General features: G+C 49.6%; 1 protein-coding gene across 1 annotated transcript in view; it reads right to left on the bottom strand.

Moving 5' to 3' along the window:
- MAP3K9 (mitogen-activated protein kinase kinase kinase 9) overlaps window positions 1-16958 on the bottom strand; it is an 85215-nt gene that overhangs the window by 8020 nt on the left and 60237 nt on the right. Inside the window, exons 5-10 of the mRNA XM_047794975.1 lie at window positions 16643-16818; window positions 10794-11034; window positions 8705-8827; window positions 6994-7147; window positions 2707-2819; window positions 992-1795 (exon numbers count right to left, since the gene is read on the bottom strand). Of these exons, the coding sequence (XP_047650931.1) occupies window positions 992-1795; window positions 2707-2819; window positions 6994-7147; window positions 8705-8827; window positions 10794-11034; window positions 16643-16818 (1611 nt within the window). The remainder of the gene's footprint in view (window positions 1-991; window positions 1796-2706; window positions 2820-6993; window positions 7148-8704; window positions 8828-10793; window positions 11035-16642; window positions 16819-16958) is intronic.

Raw genomic sequence — 16958 nt, forward strand, 5'->3', positions numbered from 1 at the left:
CACCGGGGATGACACGAACAATGAGCCCCTACCATGTGTCATGCAGTGTGCTGGGAGGCCCTGAGGATCTAACAGTGAACTCCAAGGCCACTGTCCCTGTATCTGATAATAATGGGACATACGGGGGTCGCATCCGCAATGAAACAACTTAAGGAAATATCTGTTCATTCCCAGTTCACCCGTTTAATAAACATGTGACGAGAACAACGCGAGGTGTCAGAAACCTAAAGACGAGTAATCCAGAGGTCTCTTTTCCCGAAGAGGTCACCTACCTGATTATAACCAAAAAACCTCAGGAGGGGAAGGGCAAGCTGAATGGTAAAATACAACATCTTTCACACTCAAACCTCACTGAGGTACTGATGCCCTCTTCTCCTACAGGAGTCGAGGAGGTTTCCAAGTGAGGCTGGGGTCTTCTAGGGAGTGAGGGGCCGTGGTGGGAAGACTCAGGGTGTACGTGCAGGTGTCTGAGATGTCAGCCGGAGAGGCGAGCATGTGCACAGGCACGGCGGTTCACCTGGACACACCTCTGTGTGTGAGCAACCGGCGTGAGTAAGGCCTGAGTGATGGAGGGCGCGAGGCCTGGGCGGAAGTGAGCCTGATGAGTGTGTCTGTACTCACGCTGGGACGAGAGACCAGGGCCCGGCTACGGGGCAGGAAATACCCTCCCTGGCGCAGGGCAGGCTTCCTTCCGGCAGCTGCGGTCTTCTCTGCAGGGAGGAGCAGAGCTGGACTCCTGCCCTTCCTGTGCCCTGCAAGCACCAAGCCTGGCACTCCCAGACCCAGGAGGCCTGGGTCAGATGCTTCCTAGAACCTGTCTATCTTCTTTCTCTCCTCAGGGACGTGGCCCTGAGGCAGGACGAGAGACGTCAGCCCCTCCTGCAGTGCAGAGCGGCCTGTCCTGCCTGGCTGAGTCAGAGGGGAACTGGCGTTTACCCCGACGCCTCCGCTGCTGGGGGGACACGAAGGTGGGAAGGAGGGCGGGTCTCACCTGCACCAGCGCTGGGGCTCAGCCCGTTGCTGGAGGGGCTCCTGCTGTCTCGAGAGGCCACGGGCTTGAGGGCCCCATCCGAAGGAGTCCGCCGGTGAGCACTGGGCTGTGCTGGGGCCGTGAGGGTGACATGGGTGGGGGTCAGGGACTGCTTCGGATCCCGCTTGAAGCGCTCCACTCGGATATTGACCAGGGGGTTGTGGGTGCAGGGGCTCAGGGGCGGGGCCTCCACGGGGCTGACGGGCATCTCATACACCACAATCTCATCGCTGTCGGACCGCAGCAGGGAGCGGGTGGAGTTGCACTCGGAGATGGACGACAGAGAAAGCAGCGTCAGGGAGGCGGAGGGGTCTCCTAGCAAGAGCAGGGGCTCCTCCTTCTTGAAGAGCTTCCGGGACGGGGGGCTGGTGCTGCGACGAGGACGGCTGGCTCTCTGGAAGAGACCCTCCCGCCTCTTCTTCTCTTCCCGGGCCGGTGGCTCGGGCTCCTCTGGGGGCAGCAGCTGGCACTTGCCGGCTTCCAGCAGGTCAAACCCGAGGCCTGTGGCTGCAAGGACAGCCCCACAGCCGAGCAGGGCCACCTCGCAGCGGCGGTGGTTGGGGCCGCCCCGCTTGAGGCTGTTGGTCGGCGTCAGCTGAGGGGTACTGGTGGCTGAGTTGACAGGGGTGGGATCCTCGTGGACGCCGTCGCTGGAGGGGCCATCCCCATCCTCTCCGCGAGGGAATGGGATACAGAGGTAGGACTGGTTGGGCGACTGCTGGAGACGACTCTCCCCACTTCGTGGGCCTTCGCTGTCCTCGTCCTCTGCACAGATGGTAGGAGTGAAGGGGAAGCAGGAAATGGGAAGGAAGTGGCAAGAATAAGAATCTGGTCCTTTGCCCAGCCCCGATCCCCTGGCTTGGTGCCAGGGATGCAGAGGTTGAACAGTCCGAGGGGCAGGACCAGAACCAATCTAATTGGACTTCCCCCTCCAGGCTCAACTGGGACCAACACCCAACATGGGGAAATCACTGGATCCAGAGCCTTATTTTCCTATGTGCAGAAAGGGGGCTTTGCTAATTTGCTCCTTCGGTCTCAGGGACCCTTAACAGCAGAAGAGCAGTATGAGTTTCCTACAACAGAGAAATCCCTAATCATTTTACAACTTGAAATTGGAAGGGCATTGAGTTTCTAGAATGATGGCCTAGTGTCCGCCCGGCTAGCTCTTCGGTAGAGCACGAGACTCTTAGAATGATGGCCTACACACTTAATTAAGACTAGTCTCCTGTAAAGGATCAGAATTCCCTATAGGGGTGAAGGCCAATCTACTCTCTGGACTGACCTTGGAATTGTACAGAGAAGAGTACTTTCTAAGAGAGAGCTTGGAGAAGGCCTTACCCATTCGGGGCAACCTTAGAAAGGCTTCATTGGAGGCAGACTGGTGTCTTCTATCACCCTGTCCCCACATTACATGGAAACAGACCCAGGAAAGGAAAGTGCCTGATTCCAGGCCTCCTCCGTCTGCACTGCCCCTTGGGACTAGAGGCCAAGGGCAGGTTCCATGGCATCTGTACTGACTTGGGAAGACCCACTGGAAAAGGGTGGAGATGGAGCAGGGGAGGGGAGTGGGAGTTGAGGAGAGGAGGAAGGTACTAGGGGTCCTTAAAGAGTCCTAGAAGCTTGGTTGAGAATTCCCTGAAGGAACAGGGGAGAGCCAAGACCAAGGCAGTGCTTACCCATCTCCATAAGGCTGGTGAACCCTGGAAGGGCAGGACTACTCCTCGGGCCCTTCCCTAGGTTGGGGGCACTGGACGACCACTGTTTGTATCCATCTACCAGGGACTTGAGGCTGAATGAGAGGAAACAAGGAACTGTCAGAACTGGTTACTTCCTTTACTCCACCCTCTGCTCCACGGGCCTCTGGAAATGCCTCTGTCTGTCTGTCTGATTACACCAAAGCCCAAGAGCCTGGGGTGTGGGCAACAAAACTTACTGAGCCCACGTGCTTCACTGACAAAAGTGCACATGCTCTAGGGAATGAAGAGCAGTGGCATGGCCCAGCCCTTCACGCGCTGCTACAGTGCTGTGCAAAGACCTGCTGGGCAGGCTGGCAAAAGGACAGAACGAATAAGGGCTGCCCAGCCCCAGCCAGGGTCTCATCTAAGCCCAACTTAAAGGAGAGGCCATCAAGCCCCAGACCCTGACCACAACACACTGGTGACCTCAGAAATACTGCAATGCTGAGCTCTGCCATGCAAAGCAGGCATAGGGCAATGAGCTGGCAGAGATGGACCAGGCCACTCCACTCACATCGTGTCTCAAGTTCTCCTTCCAAGCGTATGGCATGCTGAGGCAACGTTCACAGCCATCACTTTTCAAAAACAAAAATCACCCAACAAAGCTGCACCAGTCCAGTGCACTTTGGGAACAGACCTATGTGGGCAGTATAAAGTGCTGGATTTGAACCCTCAGTTTGTCGGGGAATGGAGAGAAAGGACAGGAGCTCGCTTTCAAATCCCTGTACTGGCTCACAGTGGCAAGCCAGTAACTCGAAGGACACAGCCGGGGCATCCCACCAGCTCTTACAGGAGAGGGGCATCAGAGGCCCAGAAGCACTGGTCTTTTTCATAAAAGACAATAAAGAGGGGGGATAGAGGACTCTGGGCCAGGACTGCTGAGGAGATACCAGGGTTATAACCAGAGGTGGCTCTCCTCTTAGGGCTAGAGAGAGCCGTTCTCCCAGAGCCCACCCTTCCCAGCCCACTGTGAGGGAGGGAGAAGGACCAACTTTCCCCCCGACTTCAGATCTCTGTTTCAAGTGCTATCAGAAAGGCCAATGAATTAAAGGACGTTCCAGCCACCAGTGGCTTCAACCAGAATACAGAGATAAGCACGCTGTCAAACCCACAGCCTGACACTTCTGACTGCAAATCTTATAACATCGCCTCCAGCTCTGGGCCCAAGGAATCCAGATCAGCAAAGTCAAACCAGTGCTGAAGACCAGAGGATAGACAGCCATGTACAGTCTCCCTAAAACTAAGGGCGCCGGGAGGAGCCCAACCTCAGGCATGGTTGGGGAAGCGAGGAAACATAAAGTCAGACCAACAAAGGCATTCTCCCAAGGTGCATGATAGGACTGCCTCCAAAAACAAAGTCAGCACAGCCCTGGTAATGATGAAGCTTGATTCTATGGGGTGCGCTGTGAGGACGAGGAAACGGAAGGAGGGTTATTACCGGTACATGTGACGAGCGGGTGAAGAAGAGACTCACCCCAAGTGGAAATGTGGAGATTCTGATGGGGTACTTAAACCATTAGCTCTCTCACGTCTCTGAGGGGATCTTCAACGAACAAAGAGAATCAGTAGCAGGCAACAGTGGTCACAGGTACCTCAGCCTCTCCCACGAGAGACCCCTCAAGGCTGGGTTCCAGCTATATCGCCAGCTGCCCTCCCCTTGTCTGGTCAGCAAAGCCCACGCCACAGAGGAATCTTAATAAGATGGCCCTGCTGGAACTGCCATAGGCCCAGGACCTCCCCATCTGTGGGACCAACATCCCTGCGCAGCCACAGGTTAATTTCAGGGGCCTGTGAATCTACAAACAGTGTGTATGTTTCCTACAGACAGGTATTATTCTTTAAAAGGATGGAGATGCAAATTCTCTTAACAATACTGAATTCAGTACAGCTTTTCATCATTCCATATTTTCTTCAGTCAGCAGGGATTAAAATTAGAAACAGGAGTTCCTGTCGTGGCTCAGTAGTTAACAAACCCAACTTGTATCCATAAGGACACAGGTTTGATTCCTGGACTTGCTCAGTGGGTTAAAGATCCGGTGTTGCCGTGAGCTGTGGTGTAGGTCACAGACGCAGTTCAAATCTGGTGTTGCTGTGGTTGTGGTGTAAGCCGGCAGCTGCAGCTCAGATTTGACCCCTAGCCTGGGAATCTCCACATGCTACAGGTGTGGCCCTAAAAAAAAAGACAAAAAAAAAAAAAGAAATAGTTGCTTAGAGAGGCTCTCAAAAATTTCTGACCAAAAGGAGTTCCCATGGTGGCACAGGAGAAACGAATCTGACTAGGAACCATGAAGTTGCGGGTTCAATCCCTGGCCTCGCTCAATGGGTTAAGGATCTGGTGTTGCTGTGGCTGTGGTGTAGGCTGGCAGCTACAGCTCCGATTAGACACCTAGCCTGGGAACCTCCCTAAAAAGACAAAAGACAAAAAAAAAGCTGATGAAAAGACCAAAAGAGGACTTTTCTTGACACTGGATGGATTCTTCTTTATTTCTTCAATAGGAATGGAGAATTATGAAAAATTAAGTCACATGACATCTTGAACTGCTTCAAAGGTTTTGAGGGCCAATGTATGTAAGGAGGAAGAAAAGTCCAAAGTTAATGCTTTGTGCAATGTGACATACAGTTAACTAACTAGCAAGAGAAAAAAATACCTTCAAATGAAGCAGAACCAGAGAAGCGACAGAGATCCGTAGCCAACCTGGTAAAGCCTATTTGGAATCACATTAATCTCAGAAATACCAAGGGACTCGGGGTGACTGAGTTCCTCAGGCCCAGCTCAACTCTAGCCCAAGGTTCCAGTGACACACAGAGGAGGTCCTGCACCTACAAAACGTACGAGAGCGGAGCGACCTGCCATCCCCAGAGGATCCAATCCCTGAATTCTTACACGGCTTAGCAGTCAGCCTTATGTATCTAATTGCCATTCCAAGGCAGCTAGTGATGAGTAAAGCCTGGCTTCAGAGAGTCCATCCTTCATCAACCAAACTTACTTTCACACCTTCAGCTCAGATCTGACATGGGGAAATAGACTGCGGACATGAAATCTTAGTGTTCAGAAAAATACCAAGACTGGCTGGAGGTTCAGAGCACCTCTAAGTCTAATAGTCCGCCTTAGAAGCACTTTGGAAAGTCACCCAAAAAGGATGAAGGGGGCTGCTGCTTATCCACACCCTTGGAAAAGCCAAGAAACATGGTTCTAGATTCGAACACCAAGAATAAGAAATATACCCCTTTATGCGCCTTCTGCCTTAAAGTAGAATTGCATGAGAAACATGGATGAATCAGCACAGCAAGTGTTGACATATGCTGCCTCCAAACTCATATTTGAAAAAATGAGCTTGTTCACAATCAACTCCATGAGCAAGGAGTGGTGCTAACGCACCCCCATTTTACAGATGAGGAAACATGAAGTCCCACAGCTGGGCGTGGTGGGGCCAGAGTTCACACCCAGGCAGCCCGGGCAGCGCCCGACTCTGCACTATCACACTACAAGCAACTGGTCTATGAAGGACTAGGGCCCCCAGGCCACAAGCCCACCGTGAGAACACCAGCACACCCAAGGCAACAAAGTGTGCTTTGTCCAGAGAGGGCACTGGTGCACATCAGCGAGGCTCCAGACGGGGGCCTACGAGACGTTCCTGTGGCCCTGGAATCACCTCCAACCTCACCACAGGGACTGGACTATGCCGCCTGCCCCCCTTCAGAATGAGCCTCTGGCCAAGAGGCCTGTAACTGCTGCCCTTCCTTCTCTTTCCCCTGGCGGCGGTTTTAAGAGAAAGAGCCAGGTGTTAACAGGACACTCAGAGAGAACTCCTCACGTGGGGTCAACGCCTCGGCTACTTGCTGCTCTGAACAGGACGCCTCCAGGGGCCGACAAACTGGAACGCATCGGCTAAATCCTCCCCATCACTCGTTTTTGGACAGTTTGACTGGAACGCAGCCACGCTCATTCATTTACGTTTTGTCCACGATCTGCGGCTGCTGCCACACTGCCGCAGTGGGGCTGGTAGTTACTACAGAGAACACATTGCCGAAAATATCTATTATCCAGCCCTAAATGGGAAAAGGATGCCGACCCTGTCCTCAGGGTTCCAGGGAATGAGGAGATCGGAAAAACCCGATTGTAAAGATCAAGAAGCTTTGTCATTTCTGAGAAAGCAGTGAAACGCAACAGAGAAACAGGTATTCCACATCTTTTTTTTAAAGAGGTGCCCACTACCTGGCTCTTACCCTTCATCTCCCGAGGCAAACTCCTTCTGACCAAGGGTGCTTGGCCCCCACGTCCGTCCCTTCTTCTTGGGGGCCCTCTTCTCCTCCTCCTCCCCTTCCTCCTTCGGGACGACAGAGCTTCGGCCCCAGGTTTTGCTGCTTTCCCCTGGTGTCACTGCGAATAACAAAGGTCAGATGGGATCTGGAAAACGGGCAGAGGTTCCCCCCAAAATAGCCTCTCCCCGACCAGATGCACACACACTTGCATATCTGGAGCTGCAGGGCAGAAGTTAGACCTTGTCAAAAACTCTGTGCCTGAGTGGGGCCTGCCAAGTAAGGGAGTTCTCAGCCACCACTCACTCCACACCCTCGAAGCTGGGAACACCTCCCAGACTCTCCCAAGCCTGGCATAAAGCGGGCGCTCAGGCCAGCCAGTCACCGGAGCTCCAGACAGGCCTGACTTAAGGAACATGTTTTGTTAGGTGGAACTGCCTCAGAGGTGGGCGGTGAGGAAGTAGGTGGGAGAGAGAAAAGATAAGGGGTGAGGAAGATGCAGAAATGCAAAACATTTTGGTAAGAAAGTGCCAGACAGGAAGAAAATGAGGATTTTAAGACTAGGGGGAAGGAAGTCAGGGTGGGAGGAGTGGGGGGAGGAACAGGCCTGGAGAAATGGAACAGCTCAGATAGGAGGGACCTTCTTCTGGCCCTGATACTTGAGAACAAGGGCTGAGACCCAAAAGCTTCTGGAACTGAGCTTTTATCACACGTGAGTGGAATGGGCCAGTCAGCAAAACAGGGAGTTGAGGGAACTGAGGCAAAATGTGGACCACATGAAAAAAGCAATCCACTGATTTGATGGGTTTAAAAGCCATCGACTGATTTGATGGGATTTTTTTAAGAAAGCCAGAAACCCATGTTTGGGAGACTTTTTGGGAATGAAATCCCTCTATCTTTGAATTAGGGCGCACGCATGAATTTCTGTGTGGCACAATGGAAACGAAGCGAACTAGTATCCATGAGGATGTGGGTTTGATCCCTGGCCTCGCTCAGTGGGTCGGGGATCCAGCATTGCCATGAGCTGTGGTATAGGTTGCAGATGTGGCTCGGATCCCATGTGAAGCAACCCCTAGCCTGGGAACTTCCATTCACCACTGGTGCGGCCCTAAAAAGCAAAAAAATAAAAATAAAAAATTAGGGCACACACCCAAGTACGCGCGTGCGCACACACACACACACACTACATACATGTATATATGTGTGTTTGTGTTTACATAAGCTCTTTTTAATAAACACTAATAAAATGAAATCGATTCAGATGTGGCCTATCATAAAGTATCTGTCAAGTTTACCTTAGAACCTACACTTTGACAAAGCCCTTTCCTGGGAGGCACAGATAAAAGGAAAACCATGATGCTCCAAATATGGCAGCGAGTGCACCAGGCCCCTAGGCCGGGGTACCTATGTCATTCACCAAGCTGCTCTGTAACTCACTATGGATCCCGTAGATGCCCACAGCCCCTGTGCTGCTATCTAAGAGTGCAAAGCAGAGGTGGCAGGGTCAAGCGCAAAGAGAGAGACAGGTGGGGTAAGGGTCTACGGATATACACATCGTCAAGAAGACGTGGCGCAAGTTATGTATGGAGCAAGCCTGTGCCAGCTGGTGGGTGGACAGAGCAGAGGACAGGTGCCCCTGGTGTGTTCTGGCCCCAACTAATTTGGGAAAGAGTCTCACACTGGATGGCTCGAAGGCGAGGAATGATGGTGGGGCTTGCAGGTGGGCTGGAGCGGCTGTTGATCAGACTCTTCCTTTTATCCATGGTCGGGGAGGCTTGTACCGTGAACTTGTGCTGGAAATCTACTTGGGGAAAGACAAACACGTGTGTGTGTGTTAGAATTTTCCCATAATAAAATTCCAAGGAGATATATATACATATATCCTATATATGTGTGTGTATACACCCCCGAGGACAGAGAGTCCGACACAAGGAATAAAGCCAATATGTTACAATAACTATTAATGCAACATAACCTTTGAAAACTGTGAATCACTTTCTTGTACACCTGAAACTTATAACATCGTTCATCAGCTACACCTCAATAAAACACCCTGGCTAGCCTGAGGGCAGGCCCCATTTCCGGAGGAGTTCCTTCTCACTTGAGAGATGTTCTCTTCCAGAATCACTTCTTTTTCCCGTTGGTAAGTGGCAAGATGGTTGTATGAAGAGAAGTTAAATTCATCACCTGAGTGAACTTCTTTAGATGGTTTTCATAAAGCTGTCTATACTGCACGGGGTACATATTTGGAGCAGTTTTTTTTTTTTTTGTCTTTTTGTTGTTGTTGCTATTTCTTGGGCCGCTCCCGCGGCATATGGAGGTTCCCAGGCTAGGGGTTGAATCGGAGCTGTAGCCACCGGCCTACGCCAGAGCCACAGCAACGCGGGATCCGAGCCGCGTCTGCAACCTACACCACAGCGCATGGCAACGCCGGATCGTTAACCCACTGAGCAAGGGCAGGGACCGAACCCGCAACCTCATGGTTCCTAGTCGGATTCGTTAACCACTGCGCCACAACGGGAACTCCTTTTTTTTAATATTACTGTCAGTTATTCTAGGAAATCTAACAAAATTCTCCAACTCAGATAATCTATGCGTTTTGGTCCTCCTTTTCCTAGAGACCAAAGCAGGGAGACTGATGCTCCTCGTTAAGTGCAGGGTAAGAGGACTCAACTCGGGAACCTGGGGAAGTGAGGAAGATGCGGTTAATGGTCCAAATTCTATTCCAAAGGCGCTTACACCATAGCACAAAGAACGTAAAATATACAGCTTTGAGTTTCTGAGCTTCCTTCTCCTCATCCATCAAAAGGCTGTACACTAAATAGTTGCATGTCTGCAACTAGGTCTCCCTACTAGACTGAGCTCCCTGCAGGTGGGCAGGATGGCATTTCTATCCACTTCCCCAGCACACAGCAAGATGCTGGCATGTGCTAGGTGCTCCAGAGGTGCCTAAAGAAAAAAATGCGCAACAACATGAACACATTCACTAAATTTCACTAAATGGATCCCCTCGTCTGTGCCTAAGCCACCGTTCCAGTGTGTAAATGCATCCATCACCGGTCCTATGATGCCACCATCCCTTGGTTCCTTACACTTCTAATAAGCTTGTGTCCTGGGGCCTCATAGACTCAAAATACAACAAACTTTTTCATCTACATAAACACACTGAGTACTCACTGCCCTCCAGGGGTATGTTACACCCTGCAGAAATTCTAATTCAGTTTCTTATTTCTTTGCATTTTCCCCAAGGCTGCCTGTAGATACTGCAAACGTACCTTTTGGTTCAGCTGATGTGTTTCTGAAAGGTTATGTATAAATCAAATTCTTAAACATTCATCCTAACCTCAACTGCATGGAGAACTAATTATTTACAGAAACCTGGAGATGAGTTATTTTGTGGAGCCAAGAGTTCTCTTGTCTCTCATGCACATAAACACACACCCTAGATTTTTTTTCCCAGTTATATGCTTCCTTCTCCAGGTTTGCCTAAAGTGAGATGCGCCTGTGTGAGCAACCGTGCTTGCCTGTCAGGTCCATCATAGTCAGGGCCTTCCCTTCGTATTCTGTGTGTCGTCACAACTCCCAAATCCCCTTGGAATGGGACCAGGCTTTCTGAGGAACAGGATGGCCCATTTCAAACCCGCTCCAGGTTGAATCCCAGCAGCTCCCTTCTCCGAGCTCGGTCCCCGGTTCCCACTGACTCCCTGCCACATTAGTCCCTTGACCTGTTCCCGCTCCCACTTCTTAGCAGGTCCCCGGCCACCGACCGGAAGGGAGGCTGATGCGGTTTCCGTCCTTGAGCTTCAGCCGGCTCTTCCTGAACTTGCCCTTGCGCTTCTTGACCCGGGGCTTCTCCTGGCACAGCTGGTGGATGATGATGTTGAGCTCCCGCTCCAGGATGTCGATCTCCCGCTCGGCCAGCTCCTGCTCCCGGCGCCGCAGAAGCTCCTCCTGGTTCTTCTGCTGCAGTGCAGCCCGAGTCAGCTCCTCCTCCCAGGTGCGGAGCTCCTGCCGACAGGTAGAACCATCAGGAAGGGGAGGGGGCTCCATGCAAGGGGGCGGGTGGGGGGGGCTTGGCCCTGGGGGTGGTGGGCAGTGCTCACGGCAGCCTGGACAGCTCTCCTCTAATGCCCCACACTTCAGCCCCCAAAGGAGGTGGGGCACTCAGTGGTTAGCTGACCACCCCAAACAGTAAGGAAAGGAAGGCTCAGAAGACCCATCCTGAGGACAGAGCTAGAGTTGCCACAGGCCAAGCCCTGGAGACAGGCTGAGGGTTCCCAGTGCCCCTGGATTCATTAAAGTTACTCATGACCAGGGGGAAAAACATAGTTTGGGTCGAAAATATAATTATGTACTTAAATATTACAGACTTGGCTCTATTTTGATTTTTTTCCCTGTTATATAAAGGAGATTAAAAACAAAACAAAACAGAGCCAACTTCTTGTGATCAAGCTTAAAATGTGCCTGCTGTAAATGAATCACCCAACGGGCATCACCTAACGTTCAAATAAAAATAAATATATTCCCAGGGTGGCCGTTCAAAAGGTTTGGGAGACACGTCATCGAAATCTTTGTTTACTTGGGAAGTGAATTCACCGAGGCAGCTTATCTTTAAGGACAACCATTTGCTCTGGAAGGACCAAAAAAGCACAGCAAAGAGAAGAGAAAACATTTCCTGGCGTCTTTGCCAGGCACTTGTTCCAGAAGCACCACCACCTTAGGGTGGGCAGCACCTCTTCTCTGCTCCCCCTTTTCCTTCGGCATGAATTTATAAACAAACTCAGCACAGAGTTCCTGGGAAGAGATTGGTGGATATGGCATCGGAAGAGAACCCAGGAAAGAAAACAAAGTACGCGTATAAAATTCGAAAACCTGGACCCTATAAACTGTTACACCGGCCACGCCAGGCCTAGGATTGAGGTGGGGTGGGAGCAGAGGTCTAAAACTTGAGAAGCTTCCGTGTCAATAATCTGAGAGAGGCATATCTAAAAAGTGGGAAGTCTTTTTTCAATAAAGTAACCAGAGCAACATTTCTGCGGTTGAAACTTAAAATTCTCAATGAAATACTCTACTATAAGAAGTCATTCTGGGAAGTTCCCTTCGTGGCTCAGCGGTTAACGAACCCGACTGGGATCCATGAGGATTAGGGTTTGATCCCTGGCCTCACCCAGTGGGTTAAGGATCCAGCGTTGCCATGATGTGACTTGGATCCCACGTGGCTGTAGCTCCAATTTGACCCCTAGCCTAGGAACCTCCATATGCTATGGGTGCGGCCCTAAAAAGCAAAAAAGAAAAGAAAAGAAGAAGTCATTCTGGACTGAAACAAAATATTATGGAAACGGAACCTAGAGCTAGGAAAAAAGTAATAGGTGAACACATATTAGGGAAGCAGAACAGCAGGTAGAGAGCAGAAGAGAACAGAGACAAAATGGGCATAAAATACTATGATGAAAGGAGTTTTTCATTCAACTTGCCCTCCATGCTCAAGAGGGTATCAAAATGACCATAAAGGGTGTCCCCTGCTGGCATGGCAGGTTAAAGATCCAGAGTTGTCACTGCTGTGGCTCAGGTCACTGCTGTGATGTAAGTTTGATCCCTGGCCTGGGAACTTCGTATGCCACAGGCGTGGTCCAAAAAAACAAACCATGAAAGTGATAGAAAGGACAGAGGTGAAAAAAGGATTAGCACCCTGAAAGTTGTCTGGTACATGAGTAGTTGCTGAATAACTACTGAGTTAATGAATGAAAGAACTAAGAGGAAGGAGATTGAGTATAGTTTTTTTTTGGTTTTTTTTTTTTTGCTATTTCTTTGGGCCACTCCCACGGCATATGCAGGTTCCCAGGCTAGGGGTCTAATCGGAGCTGTAGCCACTGGCCTACGCCAGAGCCACAGCAACGCGGGATCCGAGCCGCATCTGTAACCTACACCACAGCGCGTGGCAACGCCGGATCGTTAACCCACTGAGCAAGGGCAGGGACCGAACCCGCAACCTCATGGTTCCTAGTCGGATTCGTTAACCACTGCGCCACGACAGGAACTCCCGAGTATAGTTTTATAAACACAATCCTTCTTTATGGGAAGAGAGATTTATCAAAAGTGCCTAAGAAATGAGCCTGAACTTCTGAACTTCTTCTTTGATGAACTAAGCACCAAACAGATTAATTGCTGCCCCCAAGGCCTTGGCTTCCTTGTCCCACTGCTTTGTTTTCACCATCGGGAGAACAAAAACACATGGAAGAGTCAGAAGAATTATTCCTGGCTGGTTATTTTGCTGCTAAGTGGGAAAGTTGAAAAGCTCAAGCTAATCTCAGCCTTCCGAGTCCTCTCTCCTCCATGCTCTTGTCCTGTCTAAGCCCCTTCCTTAAAGGGAGCTCAAACCTCAGCCCAGAGACCAATCGATCCATCATCACATACACAGAAGCAGTGGGTTGAACCAATCTGAAGAATGAATCACATGGGAAACCAGGACATTTAAGGAGTATTTGCCTATGGCACCATATACCTGGAAGACCTTCCAGCACAGCAAATCCCCTTCCTGTGAAGCACCTATGTGGGGAGCCACTTCACAGTATGCAGAGTGCATCTTCCTCATACAAGGGTTTAAGAGGAATCTCTCCAGAGAGAACGCTCATTATCCATCTCACCCTCACTTCCCAACTCTGAGCCTTACAATGGAGAACCACACAGCGCTGGCGGTAAGAGCAAGGACCCCGGAACAAAGTGCCTGATGTGTGGCCTTGGGCAAGTTAAAATGGGCATCACACGTAATATGGAGTTAATAGCACCAACATCACAGGGTTCTAGGACATAAGACAATTTTCTTATTATGCAAGATTTCATACAAATTATTTAGAGCATGGCACATAGTACATGCTCTACTAATGTTAGCTACTATGAGAACCGGTTTGACCTTTCCTAGTAAATACTTAACTGACAAAATCCAACTTTCATTTTTCTTACTGGCTGGTACCCTTATAATTTCATTGATCAAAAGAAGTAACCGAGAGTCAATGATTCAGCAATCTTAAAAAAAAAGGTCAGGAATAGAATTAGTTCTTCTAGTTGGAATAGAAATTTGTAATAGGAAGTCTCTTTTAATCATTCTGCTCAATGATCAGTGCAGATTCACCTCCCCCCCCTTCCCTGGGTTCCTAGAGAATTATTATAAGCTCATTCCATTCCCCTGAAGAATGCTCCTTGACTTCCCAAACAGTACCAGGTTTACGATTGCTATGTTGCATCAAAAAAGTTGTATCTTGGAAGTTTCCCTGTTGTGCCACAGGTTAAGGACCTGGCATTGCCTTAGCTGTCGTGCAGGTCGAAGCTGTGGCAAGGGTTCAATCCCTGATCTGGGAACTTCCACCCGCCATGGGCGTGGCCAAAAAAAAAGTTGTATCTTGGAGTCGCCGTCGTGGCGCAGTGGTTAATGAATCCGACTAGGAACCATGAGGTTGCGGGTTTGATCCCTGGCCTTGCTCAGTGGGTTAAGGATCTGGCGTTGCTGCGAGCTGTGGGGTAGGTTGCAGACACGGCTCGGATCCTGAGTTGCTGTGGCTCTGGCGCAGGCCAGTGGCTACAGTTCCGATTGGACCCCTAGCCTGGGAACCTCCATATACCACAGGAGCGGCCCTAGACAAGGCAAAAAGACAAAAAAAAAAAAAAGTTATATCTTCAAATTAGCTCCAGAAATGATTCTTAAGTCATTTGTTTAGGGAAACCACAATGATATTGGAGAGAAGATGGTTTTCAGAAGACCCTGAAATCAGAAGACACTGGTTCAAGATTCTACCTCTTGGGAGGGGGGAGGGAGAGGAGTGGACTGAGAGTTTCGGATTAGTAGATGCAAATTATTACATTTAGAATGGATAAGCAATGAGGTCCTACTGTACAGCACAGGGAACTATGTTCAATCTCTTGTGCTAGAACATGAGAGAAGATAATGAGAGAAAAAATGTGTATATATATATATGTGTGTGTATATATATATGTATATATATATATATATAAAAACTGGGTCACTTTGCTGTACAGCGGAAATTGGCATGACATTGTAAATCAACTATACTTTAATAAAAAAAAATTAGTCTGCCTCTTGATTTAGGCAAGTCACTGACATCAGTTCTGAGATGAAGAAGTTAGGACCGAAACCAAGCAGGGCCCTGTGGGCTCCTGGGAACACAAGCTGTCTGTGTCTCCCAATTCTTATTTTTAGGGAATAAACTTCAGCCTCCATGACCTTCCCTGGGTCCCAAAGGGCAGGTGGCTAATCAGGGAAGGGAGCAGATGCAGAGATCAGACAGGAGCGATCAAGAAACAATAGTGCAGCTTTGGGGGTAGGGTCCTGGTCTTCCCTAAGGAATATGGATAGCATTATCTTTGAGTTCTTCTGCAGAACTAAAACCCCCCAATAAATGTAAGATGTTAATGAAGCATTCTTTATTCTGGAAAGACGACCACCAGACCACCGAATACCAGCTTTGAAAACGATGCAAGCTTGCCTCTACCCTGACCCTTCTCTGTGGCCCTATTCTTCACTCCCAATACTTTTAAACCACCTACCAATCTCTCCTAAGGGGGGCATTAGCCTGCTGTGACCCTCCTTTGCCTGGCAAAGCAATAGAGCTATTTTTTTTCTCCACCCAAAACCCTGTCTCCACTTTTCTATTTGGCACCCGTGAGCAGAGGCCGAGTTCCGGCAATAGTAACACTTCCAGGGGCCATGAGACTCCTGGATAAAATGTATGAAAAGTCTCATCAGACCTTTCAAGTGAAAGGGCTGGGAAGCCATAAAGGCAAGTTTAGATGCTGCTATTATTATACTGCTTCCCAAATTCCCACAATGGGCAGTGAGAAGGGAAAGAAGAAATCAACCCAGTCTATCTATGGACATCCCTCGTGCCTCTGGGCGAGGGCTCTGCAGTGTGAGCAACAGAAGTGCTTTGATTAGCTTCATCTTTGTGGACACTGACTGCGAGCTGGACGCCCCAGGCATAGAGAGGGGCCATTTAGGGAAAGGTCACCAAAACAAAAAGGTGGATCTCTAATGAGCTAGGAGTCTCTGAACTCCTCAGTTTTTAGCCTTTGAGCTCTTTTCTTAAAACTCTGAAAAATGCCAAACAATTTCAGACTCATGGTATTTTTAACCCATATGCTGTTTCTGATCCCAAATGATACCGGCAGGATGTTCTGATAACTTTTCTCCATGCTAAACTATCTCTATACCCAGTTAATGGCCTTTTATCAGTCCATTGCAGAACCAAGAAACTGTCCTAGAACCTTCTCCTGCTTTTAGCTGGCAGGATGAGCCATTCTGCTGGCACTTGCCCAGTGGTTCTCTTCCTCCAGTGAAGACAATGAAGTAGATATTCTGCAAGGAGAGCTGTGGACTCCTGACTCTCCCTACTTACTCGGCCATAGCCCAAAAAGAAAGAGCGATTCTGTATCACTTCAGGGCACACTTGAGGCCTGAAGAACTCTCTTCACGTAAAGCCAGGAAGGAAAAAGCTTCTCTACTATTACAAACCAAGCAGGAAGATGGTTGTGTCAGAGTCTGTGCAGAGACCCCAGTGAGGAAGGTCCACTGATTCAATGCATGCCTTCTGCTTCTCTTTCTTACCTTTTCTTTGGCCCTGAGTTGGTCAAACATCTCCTGAATCTCATGCTTCCAGTCATCCTGCAGGCAGTGGAAGGAGTCCTTGGGCATTTCAAAGAAACCAGACTCCTCTATGGTGGTCAGCTGGTCCAGGATATTTGTGAAAGATGGACGCGAATGGGGGTCAGGATTCCAGCAATCTGCATGGAACACGGGAGTTAAGAGAGAGCAGGAATGGACAGAGGCAAATGCAAGACTTAGGATATCACGTGACCTCGTTCGACCTCTCATCTCTCCTTCCAGAAACAGAGACTGGGGTTTATTTAGCGAATCCCAGGAA

The sequence above is a fragment of the Phacochoerus africanus genome, chromosome 9 (genome assembly GCF_016906955.1).
Source record: "Phacochoerus africanus isolate WHEZ1 chromosome 9, ROS_Pafr_v1, whole genome shotgun sequence".
In the NCBI taxonomy this organism is placed as follows: Eukaryota; Metazoa; Chordata; class Mammalia; order Artiodactyla; family Suidae; genus Phacochoerus; species Phacochoerus africanus.